Source organism: Suricata suricatta, chromosome 2, assembly GCF_006229205.1.
Source record: "Suricata suricatta isolate VVHF042 chromosome 2, meerkat_22Aug2017_6uvM2_HiC, whole genome shotgun sequence".
In the NCBI taxonomy this organism is placed as follows: domain Eukaryota; kingdom Metazoa; phylum Chordata; class Mammalia; order Carnivora; family Herpestidae; genus Suricata; species Suricata suricatta.
In genome coordinates, this window is record NC_043701.1 from 60,059,189 (window position 1) to 60,080,163 (window position 20,975).

Below are 20,975 nucleotides of genomic sequence, written 5' to 3' on the forward strand. Positions count from 1 at the left end.
TGTTAATCCAAATAGCCGCATGTGGTGAGTGGCTACTGTTCCAGACAGTTTGAGAGGCTCACGTGTCGACCGAGTCTCCAGGACAGAAGCGGCCTTATCGAGGCCATGAGGACAGTGTGGGAAGAGTCTGGAAGACACGGAGACCAACATGTCCTGCGTTAGGCTTGTAGTAGAGCACATGACACAAAAGGAGGCTGGAAAGGCGTGTGAGGCTGTGTGTGACAGACCTTATCACATGGACTTGTCACCATCTACTAAGGGTCCACCAGGCTTCTGGCATGTTGCTGTGAACATCACACATTTATCTCACTGATAGTCTCTACATCCCCAGAGCTAGCTAGTTAGCCCCATTTAACAGGTGAAGAGACTAAGGCACAGAGAGTTTATTTAACATAACCAATGCAACACAGCTTCTAAGTGGCAAAGCCAGGATTTGAACAAGAGACTGACTCCACTGCCCATCTTTTCACTTTATCACTTTACCCCACTTGTATGTGCAACATGGGCGATCTGGGCTTTACATCACATAGGTAAGACTGTGCTGAATCCAGGTCGTTTGTGAGAAAAAGGAGTTAATAGGATATACCAGAAAAATAAAGGGGGTGTCCCATGGGACCTAGGCTGGAAAGAGAGGGAAGTAAAGAGAAGAGACTTCTTAAAGAATGGGAAAAGTAGAGAGAGGAGGAATAATTAAGACAAAGAGCTGCCAGCTTAGAGGATGGGGTGGCCAGAGGGGATTAGTGCTATTTTAGCCGACTCTTAGCCAGAGGACTATCGTGAGCTCTTTCAGCCCTGGAGGCTGTTAATCGGTGGGGAGAACCTCCTGGAAGAGTTCCCATCCAGCACAGCATACAGACAGCCACCTCCGTCTCCAGCAGCTGGAAACCTGGGAGCCTCCTCTGGGCGAGCAAATGGATTTCTCAGAGACGGAGTCTGCATTTCAGAAGTTTTATTGAATTTATATTTTTTAAAGTTTATTTATTTATTTTGAGAGAGAGACAGAAATGGGAGGAGGGTGGTGCAGAGAATCCCAAGCAGGCTCCACACTGTCAGCCCAGGACCCAATATGGGGCTCGATCTCATGAACCGTGAGATTAGAACCAGAGCTGAAATCAAGAATCAGATGCTTAACCAACTGAGTCACCCAGGAGCCCCAGGAAGTTTAATTTTTTTAATCTCTGCTTTTGGTGCCTTATTTTTGCTTATCGAGATAGAAATAAATGCCACTGACATTTAAAAGTGTTCGTAATCATCAGCACACTAAGCCCCTTGGAGACAAGGAGGGGGTGTGGTGGCTTGTGAAGGAGACAGTGTCCTCATCTGAGACTCCTGGATGAAACAGCTCTCTACTTTCCATGAGATGGAAATGCGGGTGAGGCTGAAGTCATTCTGATTTGAAATCAGCATACAAGTGGGTCTTATATCGTGAAAACCATTTTGAGAAATTTTAAAAGTTGTCCTGAGCTCTTGTTAAGAAAACTGACTTGCAAATGGTGATAGAAACCCCATTTTCATGAAAGTGACAAATGTCGCTTATTTTCTCTAACCTTCTGTAGTTTAGTTAAGTAGTCCCCTCCACATTTCTCTCTCTACATTTGTCCTCTTGAAATCACCTCTTCAATAATTCAGTTAGTCTCAAAACAAATATATTATTTACCATTTCTCTCAGTCTTGCTTAATTTCTTTTATTTGGAAATCGATGTATTTAACTCATATGGGGACTAGAAGTAGTATAGTATGTGAGAGCACATGTCAGGGCAGGTAAGACCTCTGGAGTGTGTCCTTATTTAGAAAACACAAGATGTTTTAAGTTATTTTTCTTTTCTGTAGCTTTATTGAGATACAGTTTACATACCGTAAAATTTACTCCTTTTAAGTGTAGGTTGATGAATTTTAGTAAATCAATACAGTTGTGCAAACTTCACTCCAATCAAGTTTAGAATACTACCATCACCTCCCCCAAAATTTCTTCCTACCCATTGTCCCCTCCCATCCCACACTGTCAGGCAGCCGCTGATCTGTTTTCTGATTCTATAGTTTTACCTTTCTAAAAACTACATAGAAATGGAATCATATACACTTTTGTGTCAGACTTCTTTCACTTAGCATAATTTTCAGGTTGTACCCATGTTGACACATATATCCGCCATTCATTCTTTGTTATTGTTGAGTTTTCCATTACATAAATATACCTCATTGTGTTTATCTTTTCACCAGTTGGTGGACATTTGGATTGTTTCCAGTTGTTGATTATTATAGGAAATGCTGCCATCTTCATTTGCATACAAGTCTTTGTGTGTCTTCTGTTTACCAGTCTTAGTTAAATACCTTGGAGTGGAATTGCTAGGTTGTATATACTAAGTGTATGTTTAACTTTTAAGGATTGCCACACTTTTTCCAAAGTGGCAATACTTTTTTCTTTTTAATTTTTTTTTACATTTATTTATCATTGAGAGATAGAGAGAGACAGTGCAAGCAGGGGAGAGGCAGAGAGAAAAGGAGACACAGAATCAGAAGCAGGCTCCAGGCTCTGAGCACATTGTCAGCACAGAGCCCAACACGGGGCCCAAATCCGTGAACTGCAAGATCATGACCTAAGCTGAAGTTAGTCACTCAACCAACAGAGCCACCCAGATGCCCCAGCAATACCTTTTTACATTCTTATAGCGATGTCCAGAAATTCTAGTTACTCCCCATATTTGATTTTATCAGTCTTTTCGAATACAGCTCTTTAGGTAGGTCGTTGTGATATCTCATCCAGTTGTAATTTGCGTTTCCCTAATGACTAATACATCAAATATCTTTTCATGGGTTTATTAGCCATGTGTATATCTGTGAGAAAATGCCTATCCATATCTTTTGCCCATTTTTAAAAATCAAATTGTCTTCTTATTTTTGAGTTTTAAGAGTTTTCTATGTATTGCAGCTACAAGTCTCTTATTAGATATGTGATTGTAAATACTTGTCTTTTAGTCCGTGTCTTGGCTTTGCATTTTTTTATTGCTGCCTTTTGAAAACCAAATGTTTTTAATTTTGATGATGTTCAATTTATTATCTTTTTTCTTTTCTGGATTATTGTCAGTATGATATTTAAGAAGCTACCTAATGAAAGTCAAAGAGCTGTTCTCCTACATTTTACATCAAGGATGGAAGCTATTGACTTTTATTTCTTTAAAAATGACCAAGAATCTTCTAGATGTCGCAACAAGGGCTTGGCAGCCTGTTTTATGGTTTAGTGGTTGTGGTAATGATCGCGGTCAGGAGGGCAGGTGTATTATTGTCATTTCACACAGTTATAACTTGGCCTCAGATGCCTTATAGCATCCATTCTGCTGAGGACTACGAAAAACAGCTTCCTCCTAACAAAACAAGAAAACAAAATGAAACAAAAAGCCACACACCCCTCCCAAACCACAGCTTTCCCTATCCTCTCTGACCACCCCCAGGCAGCCATTGATCTGTACATAATTGATTCTCAGATTATTGAGTTAAATTTAATGGAATCCTCTAAAAATTCCCTGCACGTTTTGCTATTTGCATGAGAAGGTGTCAGTTCATTTCACCAAGGTTTAATTTACACACAGCATTCTGTGAGTTTCAGGTATACACCCTAATGATCTGATAGTTGTATATGTTGTGAAATGATCACCCTGATACGTCTAGACAACATTTGTCACCATACTTAGTTACAAGATATGTTTCTTGTGATGAGAACTTTTACACTTTATCCTCTTAGCAACTTTCAAATGGGCAATACCGTGTTACTAACCAAAGTCATCATGCTGTCTGTTCGTTACATCCCCGTGACTTATTTTTTTATAACTGGAAGTTTGTACCTTTGCAGTCCCTTTACCCATTTCACTCCAACCAGCCCTGCCTCTGACAACCAGTCTATTCTCTGTGCCTAGGAGCTTCTTTGTTTTTTGGTTTGTTTTGTTTCATTTTGCTTTGCTTTGTTTAGATCCTACATATAATGAGAGCATGTGGTATTTGTCTTTCTCTGCCTTATTTCACTTAGCATAATGCCCTCAAGGTCCATCCATGTTGTCGCAAATGGCAGGATTGCCTTTTTTAATGACTGAATAGTATTCATTTATGTGTGTGTTTGTGTGCGTTTATATAAAATCACATCACACTTATTTATTTCTATTTATTTTAAGTAATCTCTACTCCCAATGTGGGGCTTGCACTCACAACCTTCAGATTAAGAGTCACAGGCTCTCCTGACTGTCCAACTTTTTTTTAAGTGAACGGCTGTACCAATTTACATTCCCACCAACTGTACAAGGATTCCCTTTTCTCCACACCCTCACCAACACTTCTTGTCTTTTAGATAATACCCGTTCTAACAACTGTAAGGTTGATGTCTTCTTGTGGCTTTATTTTACATTTCTCTGATGAGTAGTGATAGTGAGAAGCTCGTCATGGATGTGTTGGCCATCTGTGTGTCCTCTTTAGAAAAATGTTTATTCGGGTCCTCTTTCCATTTCTTTTATCAGATTTTTTTTTTTTTTGCTCTTGAGTTGTAGGAGCTCTTCATATATTTTGAGTATTAATCCCTTATAAAACAGATCATTCACAAATGTTTTCTGCCTTTCAGTGGGTTGCCTTTATATTTTGTTGATGGTTTCCCTTGGTGTGCAGAAGCTTTTTAGTTTGACATAATCCCACTTGTTTATCTGGTTTTTATTGCCTTTGCTTTTGGGTGTCAAATCCCCCATGTTTGCTGGCTTAATCCTGAGCCAGCTGACTGTGGGGAATAAGTTTAGGAATTCCCTGGGCTTGCACCGATGGGGTAACAAGGCATAAAGAATTAGAAAGCCTTGGGATGCTCACACCCAAGTTTGGGTAAACAAGATGAGGTAAATAGGTATAGAGAGAGTGGGGCAAAGGCCCCAATATAGAATAAAGATATACGATGTAAACAAGATTGATATTAGGGCGGAAGCACCCCCAATTTAGTACTATAGCAGAAAGCTGCTTTCACAGGAAGGACCAAATTAGGTAAACAGGTAAATAGGGCTATAGACGAAGTTGCCCAGAGTGGAGCTAATTAGCAAAAGAAAGGTGTCTTGTTAACCTTTGGATGCAAGCCCAGGGAATTCCTAAATTTATTCCCCTCAGCTGACCTGGCTGGGAGAAAGAGGACTTTCAACTGTTGATTCCCATTCACACCTGAGCAGTCCCTGTACTCACACCTAATGCTCTTTTCAGCTCTAGGAATGTCTTTGGGTTTTGTCTCCATTATTCTTAGTGGTCTCCTTGGGTGTCCTTCCCACCGCCTCTCACCTTTCTGCTGGTTTTGTTCTTTTTATTATTATTATTATTATTTAAAAAAAATTTTTAATGTTTATTATTGAGACAGAAACAGAGCATGAGCAGGGGAGGGGCAGAGAGAGAGGGAGACAGATTCTGAGGGCTTCAGGCTCTGAGCTGTCAGCACAGAGCCCAATGCGGGGCTTGAACCCACCAACTCTGAGATCATGACCTGAGCCTAAGTTGGATGTCTAACCGACTGAGCCACCCAGGTGCCCCTCTGCTGGTTTTGTTTTTCACCCACCCCTTTCATTTCTAGATTCTGTTGGCTGTTCTTCCAGGCTTTTGAATCCCCTTCTCCACAAACTACTTCCTCTCCTATTGCCCAAGTGGTGTCCACTGGACACAGAGATACTTGCAAGTGGCGCCTGGACCCAGAACCACTGCTCAGCCTCCGCCAGGAGCCCCATGCCTCCTCCTCTCTGAGAAGAAACTGGGCACAGCCTTGCCCGCCCCTGCCCATGTCATTTTGCCCATTGTTGAGATAGTCTTGTGTGTCTCATACTCATGTCTCCATCTCTGTCTTGCCAGGTTCACCAGATTTAATAACCAGTGGCCTTGCAGAATCTGTTGCTTGGGCCTCTTTTTTTTTTTTTTTTTTTTCCAGTTTCTGGTCTTGGTCCTGTTTTCCTGCTGGGGCACATTGGTGGCTGTCCTCTGGGTGGCTGCTTTCTTTGGCTGCACTTACCTTAACACAGGTGCAGAGCTCACACTCCAAAGCCCAGGGCTGGAGGAGACCTTAGAGATGTTCAAAGCATGAGCCCTTACAGAAGTTTCCCTGGAAATCTTTGAGATTTCTTTCATGTGCCTAAAAGAATGATTTTTCGCAGGTATTTTTCTGCCTAGTTTCTTGATGAATGGCCATAATTTCAAAACCAAAAAAAGAAAAGAAAAAGAAAGACAATAATAATGTAACATGGAAATTTCTTACATCTCCAGTATATCTTTCATTGCTTTGCCTTTGTCCTCCTACGTCACTTTCCCTTCTTATTTCCCAGCTGGCTTTCCAGAAAGGCACACCTGTTTGTCTTTAGGAAATAAAGGTTCAGTTTACCCACAAAAGTGGCTCCATGAAAATGCACCTGTAGAGGCACAAAGAGGCAGTGATTCTAAATGTAATGTTCTTATCAAACAACTTGGACAGAAACCAGAGGCTTTTCTCTCCAGATTCTTCCAGGAAGCGGGACACTCGGACCCAAAATACTTTCTTCTTGCTGGCATTCCTAATTGGCTCTTGGAAATGCTATTTCTTTCAGTGCATCATGGAATATATCCTTTCTCTGGAGTCCTTGTAAGCAGTAGGAGAAATAGAACATGATCTTCTCAGAAAAAGCAGTTCCTGAGAAGTCCATGTCTTTTAGCACACACAACACTCAGCCGAGTATTCCACAGCTTTGATAAATGGGTTGATTATATTTCAGCATCACGGAGAAAGTTGTTTCTAACATCCATGCTTTTGTATGCTTAGCCTTTATAGAGCGTATGGACTCCTAAGGAGCTAATATTTCACTTCCTGGAAATCGTACTGTATTCTAATTGCTAAGGAGCTGGATGCCCTTTGGAATAAATCTGACAAATTCTTTTGGAAGCAAAGGATCACTCTCTTGATTTATTTATTTTTTTTAATAAATGCAGATTTCCACGTGGCCAGCTTAAAGAAAATGAAGTGCATTAGGAGTTAAATATTTCATGAATTCCTTCCCTGTTTTGCTGATAAATCCTTTGTAGTGCAAAATGCATATCAGCGGATCTGTTCTTTAGGTGAAATCGCCTCTGGCTAGAATGAAGGATTTCCAGCTATTTCATTTATGATAATATACCTTTCCCAGCACTCATAACAAGTGAAGAACACAATTCTTCATGTCACGTCTGTCTCCATCTCTCATTTCCATGGTCCTATTGTGATTCTACAGAGCCTGGGTATGTTAGCAAAATATATTTGGAAACGTTACTGGGAAGATTATAGTCATCTGACATGGCAGGAATGATGTCCCTTGGATTTGAGAAATTTGAGCCTTCTGCCTCCTCACCCCTGCACACAGGCTTGTGTTTGGGGAAAGCCCAAGTAATAGGAGAGAGTGATTTGGAAATGTAGCTAGGAGGAGGGCCGACGAGGTGGCCACGGATGGTCAGCCCTCCCAGAGCCCTGGTTCTCATTCCTCCTGGACTCTGACTGATCACTGAGATGACACATTAAGATGGCCGTCCCATACGATGCTGCTTTGGAAACCCTTCCCAGAAAAAGCACCTTGCAGATCTGCGGTGACTCGAGCATGATCTCTGTGGCAGACTAGTGGCGCTTACTAGACATCGCCAGAGAAATTGACTACTTCTGGCCAAAGGGTTGTGAGCAGACGATGTGTGTGTCAGCTCTGGGTGGAGAATATGGGGACTCTGGAAGTCACATGATGAGATGGCAACATTACAAAATGGTGGCACTGCCATCAGCCTGGAGCAGAGCCCACGGTCTGCCCACACTGGACATTAGCATGAGTGAGATATAAACCGTCCTGTGCTGAGCCACGGGGCTGGCTTCTCCCTGCAGTATTGCTTATTCTCTCTCCCGCTCTCCTCCCCAAACCTACCTGCAGGCCCATTAGGAGAGGAGCACATAATGAGATTTTGAACCATGCCTTGCCTCTCCATTCCACATAGTTCATACCATTTAGCAGGAATATCAGTTTATAAGTCCTGGCTTCTTATCTTTGAAATGTGACTTTTTTCTTAAGTGACTAGTCCACCAGGCATCCCCAGTGCTATTATCTACCATTAAGTGGCTGCCATTTTGTCTCCTTGACAGATGGAGAAGACGTTGCTCATTTAGAATACTAATATCCTGTAAGGCCTTTATGCTGGAAGTTTTAATAAGTTGTTTCTGAACCTTACACCTTTTCCGGGAAAATCTCACTTTACAAGAAGATAAATAAAGCCCCAGCTTGTTCCCGTGGCTGGACAGATATTTCCAGATACATGGTTATCAAGACCTGTATTCAGAATTACAGTTCCATTTTTCAGACCTTGCCTTTAGAGCAAGCAGCTCCCTCTTTTCAGTGTTTAAAAATCGGGACTTTTGTTTCTGTTTTATAATCTAAAGGAAACCAAGAGGGAGTAGACCGTGTGTTGAAGTAGACCTGTCTCTAAGGCGTGGCTTCTCTCTTTCTCCTCCCGCTTTGTTCCGATTCCCTGTTTGCTGGGAGAGTAAGTGGGTCCAGTAGGTGCCAGGACTGAGCTTAGAATCCTCAGCTGGTTCATGGAGATGGGAAGGTGGGAGGAGTAGATTAACAACATTGAGTTCTCTCTCTCTCACCCTGTTCTCTAGCTCAGGGTTTGCTTTTTCTGCATTAGAAATCAATTGATATAATATCTAAGACTCTTAATTAGACACAACCCACATTTATTTTCATACAAGGAAATTTGCTTGATATCAGCAGTAACCATCTTAAGTTTTGCATGAGAAATGTAACTTAAGTCTGTGCCTCTTGACTGTGCCAATATGTATACAAGGAAGCACATTCAGTAGAAAACGGAAGGTAGACCATTTCAGAGGGAAAAGCCTGCATCGCCAGACTCTTCCTTTAGAATCCCTGTGGTTCCAGCCATAATCTCCCAAGGAGATCTGTGCATGGGACTCACCAGCGCCCCCCAGGGTGTGTATTAAGGTCTTTCTGGTCAGAGGAGACAGCCTGTCTCAGTTTATCTTATGAATCTTTCCAGGTATCAATGGCCATGTAACAAATCACCCCCAAGTATTGTGGGTTAAAACAGCAATGTGTTGCTTTTCATGAAACCAAGGGTTAACCCTCAGATGGCCAATAACTGGTTCTCTGTTCTCAGATGGTTCTGGTCCTGCATGTGGTTTCACAAGCCACTTGCTCAGTGGTTCTCAGTTGAGAGTTCAGGTGGGCCCAGAGTGTCGGCGATGGAGTTTTGTCTCCCCAGGGTCTCTTTCCACTGGCCTCTCATCACTCAGCAGTGCAGCTCAGGCTTCCTAGAGAGAACTTAGGAGACTCCAAGCCCCATGTGCAAATGCTCACCACACCTCTACTTGCATAATGCCCATTGGCCAAAGCAGGTCATGTGACTGAATCCAGCATCATTGTGAGAGGTGACCGCAGGATACAGATGCTGTGAGGAGTGAGCCACCCAGTAACGGCCTACCTGGCCTGCTAGAATGAAGGCTTGGATGGAAGAAAGACAGGAATACGTTTCAACCAGAACCACTATTCTGGCAAACCTCATAAAGAATGGGGACATCGTCTGGGGTGCCAGGAGTTTTAGAGGCCTGGTTATCACGGTTCAAGAGAAGGAGGCGCTTGTTATCACCTGTCAGGTGTTCCAGGATGCTGCAGTCACTCAGTGACAATCTGTCCCTGTTTCGACTGACCCTGTCGCTGCCCACTGGCTTCCTTCTGCTCCTGACACCTCCTATCCTCTGCTCACTCGTGCTTTCTCATGCTGCCTTGCCTCTCTGTGATCTTTGGCCTTTCTTCCCATTCCAGACCATCGACTCACTTGCCCTTCTGCCTCGTACTTACCCTCCCCCTGAGAGAGGAATCTGCTCCCACTTTGTTGGTCCCTCGTCAGCCCTTTAAAACAGCCAGTCATCCCGCACTCTCACCGTGGCTGCCGCCTTGGTCAGACCCCCACCCTTGATTCCTCTAGCCTTGGTCAGGGTGATGGGGTCAACACAGAAGGACAGAGGGAGCATAGTGAGCATTCAGAGTGGTGGAACCGCCTCTTCATTCATAGTTAATTGTGATTGGATTTAGGGTGGGAGGAGAAAGTCTTCCTTTGAGAGGCATCTGTTCCCTTTCTTGCTGCACCCATGCTTCCTTCTCCAGTCAGCTCTCCTACACGTCCAGCTGATCCTGACAGCTGTCAGCGGATAACTGGATATACAAGGGTGACAAGTGCCATCGTTGGTCAGGGTCAGTATTAGTGTCACCCATATGGACTTTTTCTTAAGCATTCTTTATCCTTTGTCTTACATCTCTCAATTATATCATTGCCTACTATTTCCTTTCTTATAACTGGCTATGCTCACCAAAGGACATGTGAAAAAAAGCCAGCATTCAATTAATGCCATGGGTTGCAAAAAGCTAGATCTCATTGAAAGGCGTTGGTATTTTTATGCGCTAACTTCATGGACAAAAGGGCTTGTATAAATTTTTCTAAATTCAAGAGATCCTTAAATTATCGTTTTACATATGTTTATACCTCTTACCATGAAATAGCTCTAGAAGGATTTGCAAAACTTGGTAATCATAACCTCTCAGGGAAAAACTAGGTTGCTTACTTTGAATTTCTGATTTTTTGTGCCTTATGAATGTTTTTCCGTGTGCATATATTGCCTACTTTTAAAATTAACTTTGTGGGGCGCCTGGGTGGCTCAGTCGGTTAAGCATCCGGCTTCGGCTCAGATCATGATCTCACATTTTGTGGGTTCGAGCCCTGCGCCAGGTTCTGGGCTGACAGCTAGCTCAGAGCCTGGAGACTGCTTCGGATTCTGTATCTCCTCCTCTCTCTGACCTTCCCCTGCTTGCACTGTCTCTCTCTGTGTCTCAAAAATAAATTTAAAAAGAAACATTAAAAATTTTTTAAAAATTTAAAAATAAAATTAACTTTGTAAAGCATATCTTGTCCACACTGTCCTCACTAGCAGTTCCTTTAAAAGGCCAGGGCCAGCATGTGGTACAATTCCAGCTGACACTATTCATGTGGGACTCACACACAAAGAAGCCCCTGCCGTCGTGCTGTGGGCAGTGCTGTGACGATCTTCTGTCTGATCTCTCTCCCTCGCTCTCTCTCGCTCTCTCTGTCTCTGTGTGTATGTGTGTGTGTGTGTGTGTGTGTGTGTGTGTGTGTGTATATTCTCTCTCTCTCTCTATATATATGTATATACATATATATATAAAATATTCAGAAACCATTAGGGTTTTTTTTCAACATCAGTGACTAAACTTGGTAATTCTAGTTGCTTCTTAGCTAAATGCAAAATCAGAAGCCACAAGAGGGAGGGAAATGCTAGTGGGGCTCCTCGGGGTGTGGCGATGTATGTCTGCCGGAAGTCTCAGAACTTTCCAGAACTAGAGCTCTAGGTCTGGCCCTTCACGTACTGTGTGTGTGTCCTTAAGTGGGTGACTGTACCATCTGTGCCTCGGCTTCTGTATCAGTAAATTTGGAGGTGTAGTAGAGTTTCCCTTTTGGAGTTATTGGCAAGATGAGATGAGTGAACGCACGGAGCACACTCAGCATGATTCCCGGCACATGAAGGTGCTCCATGAATTGCAGCCATTGTGATTGTTTTTCTTTCTTCTCACCTATCAAGTAGGCACGGTACCTGCTCTCCTGTTTTCTGGGGTTTCTACGGATATCAAATGGGATAACCAGTTATAGTGCTCTGAGGAATGAAGATTTGAACTGTTATCAAGACGTATTCTGTCATCTATTATTTGGGAAAAAACACCTGATAATTGTCCATCTTTCCTTGAATACTATCCTAGGTTCTAGATACCAGATTCCTTGTTGAAACCCTACCCTAGGACATCCTTTTGAGCTACAAGGAAATTAGAAACATGTTCCCTGGTCCCTCTCAAAGTTTGCTTTGTTATTTGAAGAGACCATTACAATGGCTGTGGGCACATAATCTCACACTACTTTTTCTGAGGCGTTTACACAGTAATGTAGTTGTGTGTAGAGTTATGTGTGACTTTGTTGATGTGTTCATTATGCAGCCATTGTCCATCTCCCATTGATCTTCCTTCCATAGTTTCAGACTCAAAAATCTGTGATTGAAAAGCGCAAGCATGGGCTACAATGGATGTTAATGGGCTCATTCTTATGGTAAATATTTAACAAAATATAGAAAGTAACCATCCCCAAGTTGACTGCTGAAAAACGCCTTTCACAGTCAGGATGATGTCACACCCGGTTAGTGTGGCCAGTTAGTGAGACCAGACACTGACAGGTCACCAAAGCAACAATTAGTGTGCCAAAGGGCATCAAGTCACATAAGCATTATTTGTTTATTGGCTTAGAGAATAAATCACGTTACGTTGTATGGTCAACATTGAACCACCCATGTGGGGACGCCAAAAAAGCACAAACAGACCAGAATGATATGGGGATTAATGCATGGTCTTCCGGTCCTGGTTAAAAGCTGATATATTTTCATAATTAAACCAATTTCATCTTTCACTTGAAAGAAAAACAAAGATTTCTTTCAAATGACAGGACTTCTTACATGGGTAACAAAAGAGCTATGTTTCTTGGGATAAATATGAATTCTTTTAAAATATATGGTAAACAGTGCAGGAGAGTATTTGCTCTTTGATTTAATGTGTATTTTAGGCAAAAAGAAATAAGGGAACCTTGACTTGTATTTCTTTTCCAATGATGAAAAGTTTACCAAAGAAGGGAGGTTTTTCTTCCCCTTCTGTAGGTAACAGGCAAAGAATTGCTTTGAATGGAATTAAATGAAGGAAAATATTAAAAGGCTTTTCTGTTTATCAATAGTCCAGGGTGATTTTAACAATGTATGTGGTTTTAAATATCAGGGAAAATTATATTCTGAAGACCGACCTACCATTTGTCTCGTTCAAGCACGCTTTAAAATGTCTGTGCGGATATTTTTTTTTTTTTTTTGTAAATTTCAAGCTGTGTTGTACCAACACACTCATTAGCCTTGGCTGAACATGATGCCTGCTACTTCAAAGTAGGGTTTCACTCATTTTAATGTAATTGCATAAGCAGGGTAGTGTTGATTCATGGTTCTCAGGTAAGAGAGGATGATCATCATCTTGCAAGGTAGGACCTCAGGGCAGATGGGCTCCTAGCAGGGCGGGGCATTGACATCAATACTGAGTCGTTTTTCTTTGTGAGACCAGCGGAGCACATCACTCTTACAGAGAGGAAGCTCTAATTTTCTGTAGCTGTATTTGATTCTCACTTAGACTGAGTGCTGGGGACCTAATGCTGCCCTTAAGCATTGAGTTTTTCACCTCTGATGGCATACATAGGAGGAGTGAGTGATTTTCCATAGGCTGGAGTCCAAGGATGGGCAGGGCGGTGGCTCTGTCCTCTCCAAACAAGCTGCTCTGGAGACAGTCTTGTGGCAGTTGATGCAGTTAACTTGCTGCTTCCGAAGAAAGACTTCACCTAGCTCACGACCCCCTCATTGTGAGGATTTACTCATGTCTCTCCAAGTGAGTCCTTTCACAGTTTTTCTTATAATTTGGGGGTTTTTCTTTATGCAGCCCTGTGATTTAATGGCAATATTTTATTCCATGTAGTGTCTGAAAAGGTAGAGTAGGTCGAAAGATACTTTCTTGTCCATGAAATGGGTTAGCAGTTTCCTCTCTTTTGAAGGATGAAGAGTTAAGGCATGCAGGCAAAGTAAATAATAAATTAAGAATTTAGAAATTGTGGGCTGTTGCTTAAGACTGTGTGGGCATTACAGTTTATTTGTGCATCTTTTGGAAAGGGTTTTCCTTCCCCAGCACCTCATCAGAGAGCTAGGCATGTACGTGAAATAAACTAGATTAGCCCAAAATAGAAAGCAGGCAGGTACGTCATTTGTTATCTTGGTGTTGGATTTTATAGTTTCTCTCAATATGCGTAGTGTGTAACATCAATGTGCTTTAGAGCCATTTGCGCCATTTTTTTTTTGTGCTTTCCCTAAAGTTTGTATTGAAATGCAGAACTGGTATTTCAACAGAAAAATCACGAGAGACCTAAGTAAACCTGACTAAGTGACATAGATATGCTTTGCACACAGAGAAAGACCGTCTGGTGTATATAGTTTGGTTGGAAATAGTTGGACAAGCTTCTCAGTTTGCTTCTTGATGTTTAATGGTCATGATTGTTCATATATTGTAAATGGAAAGACAGATTTCTTGGCTCTTAAATGAAACCACATATGCAGATGTTTCATTCAGATAACAGTATTTATGTACATATAATGTCTCTGTGTAGCATAGTAGTGGTTGGGGGTTTTTTTGGGTTTTTTTTTGTTTTTAATTTGTTTAATTTGTTAAGTGTCCCAGCTATAATTGTAATCAGGTTCAAGTCTGAACTCAGTTGCTAGCAAAACATATTTTCAGCATTGTTTCATTTTCCTTATATATATTTAATCTGTATCCCATATACAGCATGAGATGATAATTAAGGTGACCCTGTAGACAAGGGTTTGGTTTTCAAATCCAGCAGTGTGAATATAAATAGCCGTAGGTAGATGGCGGTCAGACAGACTATCTGAATACAACCTCATCTTCAAAGATTTTAAATCTCTATTTCTTTCCCTTCCCCCCACCTTCTTTTTCTATAAATATCTATTTACTCCCTACCACGTGCCAGGCACTGTGATGGGCTCTAGAGACACAATAGGGAACAGTAAGGATGCAGTCCCTACCTTTAGAAGGCTTTCAGTCTAGTGGGAAAGATGGATATTGTAAAAAGACACAATTACAGAAACAATGAAAATCACACAAGTCATTCAGTAATTAAGCTGTGGGAGCTACCCGCTGTAATAACAACATCCCTCTGTCTTCTTGAGAGAGACATTGGTGACTCCCCTCTGTTTTCATTAATGAGAAGTCACGATTGAATCTATCATCCCAGGCAGGAGTAGGCTGTGGGACAGAGGTCTATATCCTATGTTTGTGCTCATGTTCTTCCGTGTATGGTGAATACGTTCAAGTGCAAGGCACACTATGTTAGGTGATGGGCGAGGGATACAGAAGTGAGAGAGGCACTGCTTTGCCTGAAGGAGTAGGGGAGAGAGCATGCATACCAAAAAACAACCAAAAAAGTCTATTTCTGTATCTATCTGTATAATATACATCATGATTACAACAAGGAATTTCACTGGTATCTGGGTGACTCAGTCAGTTAAGTGTTCAACTTCAGCTCTGATCATGATCTCACAGTTCATGAGTTCAAGCCCCGCATTGGGCTCTGTGCTGACAGCTCAGAGCCTGGAGCCTGCTTCGGATTCTGTGTCTCCCTCTCTCTGTGCCCTTCCCCTACTCATGCTCTGTCTGTCTCTGAAAAATAAACAAACATTAAAAAAAAAAAAAAGAAAAACCACAAGGATCTTCAGAAATTCTTAGTGGGGGTGGAAAGACTTCTAGTTTGGTTGATCAACTAATGTTTCCATTTTAACTGATCTATACAGAAATAAGTTGGACTTTGATAGGGAAATACGGTGGGGAGAACATTCCAGGTAAAAGGAATAGAGTAAACAAAGGCAAGAAGGTGGGAAAATTCAGGGCATGTTGAAGGATAGATCCAAGAAGGAGAAACAGAAGCAGTCTAACAAACAAACAAGCTTTACGCTAACAAGACAAGGTTGGTAGGATACATTGAGACCAGATCACTGAGGTTTCTCTGTTATCTATTTAAGGATATACTAACTTTATTCAGTAGATCCCCCTGTTGAAGAGGGTGAGTGTCACGAGAAAGGCCTGGAACCCGGAACCTCGACTACCTGATGTCGTAGTCTCATGGAGGGAAGGGGGAGCCCCTGATGGTTGGCAGTTTACCTGGTAAATAAGTGTCCGGGGTTGGAAGCAAATTTATCACAGTGCCCTGGATTTTCCCAAAGATAATCCCTAGAGTGGAAAAGCCATTAGGCCTTCCCTCTAAACACACACTTTCCAATCGATTTATATGCCCGGCTTTTTTTCTATTAGGAACGACATAGTAGCCTCCGATATAAATGGAGATTTTTTAAATGGGAAAACTGTAATGGGATGACCAAGTAGACAGATTTTGCTTGACATCACTACAAATATTTCTGACCTTATTTTAGCTGACGTATGAATAAATGACTATTTCAGCCTTGAGAATTAAATATTTAAACATTAGCTCCTTTTTAGAGTTCATGTATAATACAGAACTGATCTTCTGTGCTGCAGACTTCTCTCGGTTCCTTCTTTTTTTTTTTTTTTTAACACTATCATTCTTATTCTTCCCTTTTTCAGTTCCCTGCATGAACATTATTTAACTGTGGCACGCAAATCTTTGGCGAAAGAAGAAAAGGCAATTCAGTCTGTGGGTCTCAGCAGGAGTTCAGCGAATGCAGCTTAAAATAATGCCGAAAAAGAAATGCTTACCCGTAGGCAGAGTGGCCCTGATTCTTTACCTGTGCCAGATGATTAGTGCATTAGAAGTACCACTTGATCGTAAGTATTAACGTTTCAAAGCTATTAGGCCCAGGAGTCAAAGCCTCCCCCCATTTCCCATCACTGTGAGCTGTGTGAATGGAGAAGGTGTCTGTGTGATACCGAAAAGCTAATCAAAATTAATTTGGCTTTTACCTCCAGCACCTGGTGTTCATAAAGAGTCTCACCATAGAAATGGTCATTGAACTGGTCAGACCACTGTCCTCTCCCTGTCATTATTTTTCTTCCTCCTCAGGTGACTTTTGTGTACCATGTGGGAGGCAGGGGAGTGGATGGAGAAGGAGCAAATCATGGGCTCCCCTGATCCGCCCCACAGGCTATTCTTGATCAAAGCAGTCCTACAAGAAAACTCTATGAATCACTTTAAAACAGTCATGGAGACTTCTCCACTTATCCCTGCCCCGCCACTCCACCCTCTCCCTTCATGCACTCAGAGCACTCTGCAAAGATTGGGGGTTGGTTTCTCAGCCAACTCCATGCCCCTCAGTATCCTCAGACTACCCATAATTCATTTCTCTTGATTGCAACAAGGCCAAAGCCCCTTTAAATAGGAGTCTGGATATAAGACGTGTGTCTGCAGCCTAGAGAGAGATCTTTGGCTTAAAAGAGGTGATCAAAGACCAAAAGGTAAATTTTTAGAATAAAATAAGTCATCTGCAAAGACACAATTTAAAATGGGACAGCGCCACTCCTGTAACATCCCCCCCCCACTTTCCTGATAGTGGGGTGCACGCTGCCTTCTCCCTGCTCTGGACGGCCTGGTAGTAAAAATATAGATAACGCTGGGTTCCAACTGGTCCCTTATCTTGCAGTGGAAAGCAGAATTTCAAATTTGGACAGTTACTGTACTTCAGATTCATCCTTTATTCTTGATCTGTGTGACGTGTTTAAATCCATTCGCTTCCTGAATAGGACATCGGTTTGGCAAGCTTTCCAGGATGCAAGGAAGATAGTACTTTCTTGGGGGCTATTTCATTGTTGGGAATGTCTTTTTTTTTTTTTTTTTTTTGCCAAAGGATATCGCAAGTGCCAGTAGGAAGACATTAAGAAGATATGGGTCTGCCCCACACTCTGGCGACTTCCTTTGCCACGCATCTATAGTCTAGTGGACAATAAAATGCAACGTCTCATTATTTATTTATTTATTTTCAAAAAAATATTCATTCATTATTATTTACTTATCATTATTTTTCATTTTTCAAAGAGTATTAATTCACTGACCTTCCTTTCAGTTAAAACAAAAACAAAACCAAAAACGTCTGATTGGCTAGAGCCCTTGGAGTTGGATTGCCTTAGTAAGCATTTGCCCTAACAGATAGGTAGGAGAGAGACAAAAGCGCTGGAGAGAAATGGGCTTTTGTTCTTTCTTGTGTTAAATATATTCTCCCTTAATCTGACTGCCTAATCTAGCAATCAGAGGGGAACAGTCACCTACGGCTAACTCAATTACCGCTGCTAATGGAGAAGAGGCATCACCATGATGAAAAGAAAGTCACAGACAACCCAGCTCCTGTATTAACCTTTACAAGTAGCAGCAGCAGGCAGCGCGGCAGAATCAGTTGAATTGCATGTTAATGTAATTTCTTCCCCGCCCCTGTGCCTCACACCCCTTCTCTGTGAACCGCTCCTTGATGTGGGTCCTCGCAACCCTTGGGTGAGGAGGGATTCTGAACCAGAAATCCGCTACCAGCTGAGAAGTTACATTACTGACTTGGCGATGAACCACAGAAATGGAGGAAAAAAATGAAAATCAGTGTTGCATTTGGCGTGGACGGAGCACTGTCATTGTAGAGCTGTCCCATTATTAGGTATTATGACCACGTGCATAGTGATGTCTGGGATAATGGGATCAGACGCGACACAGTATGTGACAACTCAGATTAATTGTAGATTTCAGCTATTTTTCAAATTGAACATAATTACTTGTCCAGCAGAACATGTATGGAATGGAATTAGCCATCCCTATTCCTAAAAGAATCCTTTTTTTTTTTTTTTTTTTGCCTACAGCATTCCTTTTGTTCTTCCACATGTTTATGCAGGATCGCTGCCACAGGAGTAAACAAAACCATGATTGGGAGTGTCTTCCTTTTAGAGCTTTATCCTTTCCATTTTCACTGTACTGGTTTTTTAGGTCAAACCAAATAGACGAGATGCCCCTTTTATCTCCAGGGTTCTAACATTCTTTTTACTAACATCTGGTTTTCTTTAATCCTGTTTGCCCACTCACCTGCTGATATTGATGGGGAAAAAGCAAAACTTCTTGAAGACTGTAAGTGTCTTTCTGTAGTTACTAGGCAGATTTGACCATGTCTTTGTTTTTGAATGAATGCTGTGAATTGAGTGCACAACTTTATGATTTGTGACTAACGTCATTTTAAGCATGTGCATTTACTATGGCTAAACGTTGCATTTAAATACCAAGGAGCAAATTTAATGTATTCCCTGCATGAATTCTGAGGACTCCCGTATTACTCTTTCTTTTGCCAATATTCTGCTCTACTAACTTCCAAGCTTGAGTCGCATCTGATGTAACTCAATGAGAAAATTCACACCATTTAAAGGAAATTACTGTCTGGTTCTAAAAGCCATGAAATGCTTACTGGGCCAAAGTCATGTCTTTTGGTGTCTTTCAGAAGGTGAGTGCGTGCATGTGCTTTGCCCAAGTCAGCAGCTCTGTCCCTTGCCACACTTCTTCGGCCTGAGGACTGTATGGACCAGTGTTTCATCAGTATAATGGCCCAGAGAATTTGCATATTGTTTTGAAGTGTCCAAATGACAAATAAGCAGCCCCCACTCCCATCGTTTCTGAGTGGCTGCTCTGAGCAAAACTTTTGCTATCTCTGGTAGTGAGTGGAGCAGCGTCTAGTATCTGCCTAAAATGTAGTTTGCAAAAAAAAAAAAAAAAGTTTTCAGGCATTTGAAAAGTCCTTTGAGGTTGGGTTAACCAGGAAAACCATATAAAATCACCTTTTCCCCTAGTACTTCAAAGCATTCATCCATTGTCAGGTGACCTAAGCACTGTTCAGAGGCGTATGTGAACTGTAAATGCCTGGGAGTCAGGAATGGTATCTAACCAGCTCTACTGTAGACATCTGAACAGAAGTTCTGGGTTTGAAGCCACCAGACCTCTGTCACTTGTAGAAAAATACAAGGAATTGGATGGAGGCTTCCTAACAGAGACCCTCCATTGGCCACCTGGTGTGAAATTCGAGGCTTCTGTTCATCATCCCGAACTCTATACTCCCGAGCCTAAAGGAGTACTCAAAGATGAAGCTGGTCCAAATAAAAATGGTTGTGATCATAATTGGCACATAGCTAACACTGAACCACTAAGTATTAGCATGTCCTAAGACTTTTACACACATTCTTTTAGTTCATCCTCCCAGTGACCGTTGGAGGTAGACCCCATAGATACCACTTTTAAACTCCATTTTTCCCGTAAGGAAAAGAGGGCTTGCAGAAATTAAGAAACGGGCTTGAAGTCTTACCACGGGGAAGAGGCAAAGAGACTGGTTTTTAACCCCCAAACCAAAGTACTAACCAGCACTGGGAACTGATAGGACAGCAAGAGTGAGGGTTCCCTGCAAGGTGGCAGAGGCAAGGACAGGGAGCTGGCCGAGTGGGAGCAGGAGATGGGGGTGGCTCTAAATGGAGGAGGACATGATAATGTTGAGTATCCAGCATTTAGTAGGCACACAGTAAGAGAAGACAGTCATGAACCCTGCTTTTCACCTATACTTTGGGTGTTATTTGGATATTTAGTAAGAGCCAGCATTTTTGTGTCTGTTGTGGTAGACAGCGGCAAGACCAGAGACAAAACAAGCGAACAGAACCATGTTTGCAGATTTATAGGACCTTAGGTACAGAAGTGATAAAGTTAGCTCTGGCAACAGTTAGCCACAGTAAAAACAACAAGAGCAGAGGGCAATTACTAAGCTACGGAAAATGCTTGGTTAGAGGGTGGAAGAGGTTTCAGGAAGCACAGAGCATGGGCAGGGAGGAAAGGGAAGAGCCAGAATATCAAAAGCTTAAATGATCTAGATAAGTCTTTGTTGGGTGGAAGGGGACTGTCCTGTAAGATGTTTAGCAGCATCTCTGGCCTCTACCCAACAGATTGCAGTACATCTCCCGGCCCAGTGGTGACAACCACAGTGGTCTCCAGAAATGGCCCTATGTCCCACAAGGGGACCCTAGGTTGAAAACCACTGGTCTACGTAAATGGCTCTTCCTGGCAATGTACAAGGCATTCGCTTCTACCGGGAGAGTTTGGTTCTCTTCTCTGCCATGTGCCTTCCTAGTCAAGCCATTTTGTTGCCCTGCGCAACAAACGAAGTTGAAATAGATTATTTCTCCTTCCTTCCTGTTCTAACATTCTGTGATCCTGATTTCACAGGAAGGGCATGGTGATCTTACGAGTGACTTGAGCATTGGACGTGCAGAAACTGGCTTCCTTCAAATTTAATTGTTCTGGGTCAG

General features: G+C 42.1%; 1 protein-coding gene across 18 annotated transcripts in view; it reads left to right on the top strand.

The window, feature by feature from the left end:
- Window positions 1-20,975, top strand: part of NRCAM (neuronal cell adhesion molecule) — a 282,358-nt gene that overhangs the window by 188,451 nt on the left and 72,932 nt on the right. For 11 of the 18 annotated variants that reach the window (XM_029926953.1, XM_029926994.1, XM_029926962.1 and 8 more), the window contains exons 4-5: window positions 16,299-16,499; window positions 18,751-18,768. In XM_029926953.1, the coding sequence (XP_029782813.1) occupies window positions 16,394-16,499; window positions 18,751-18,768 (124 nt within the window). In that variant the 5' untranslated portion in view covers window positions 16,299-16,393. The remainder of the gene's footprint in view (window positions 1-16,298; window positions 16,500-18,750; window positions 18,769-20,975) is intronic. The other 7 variants (XM_029926971.1, XM_029926980.1, XM_029927015.1 and 4 more) reach the window with 1 other exon arrangement.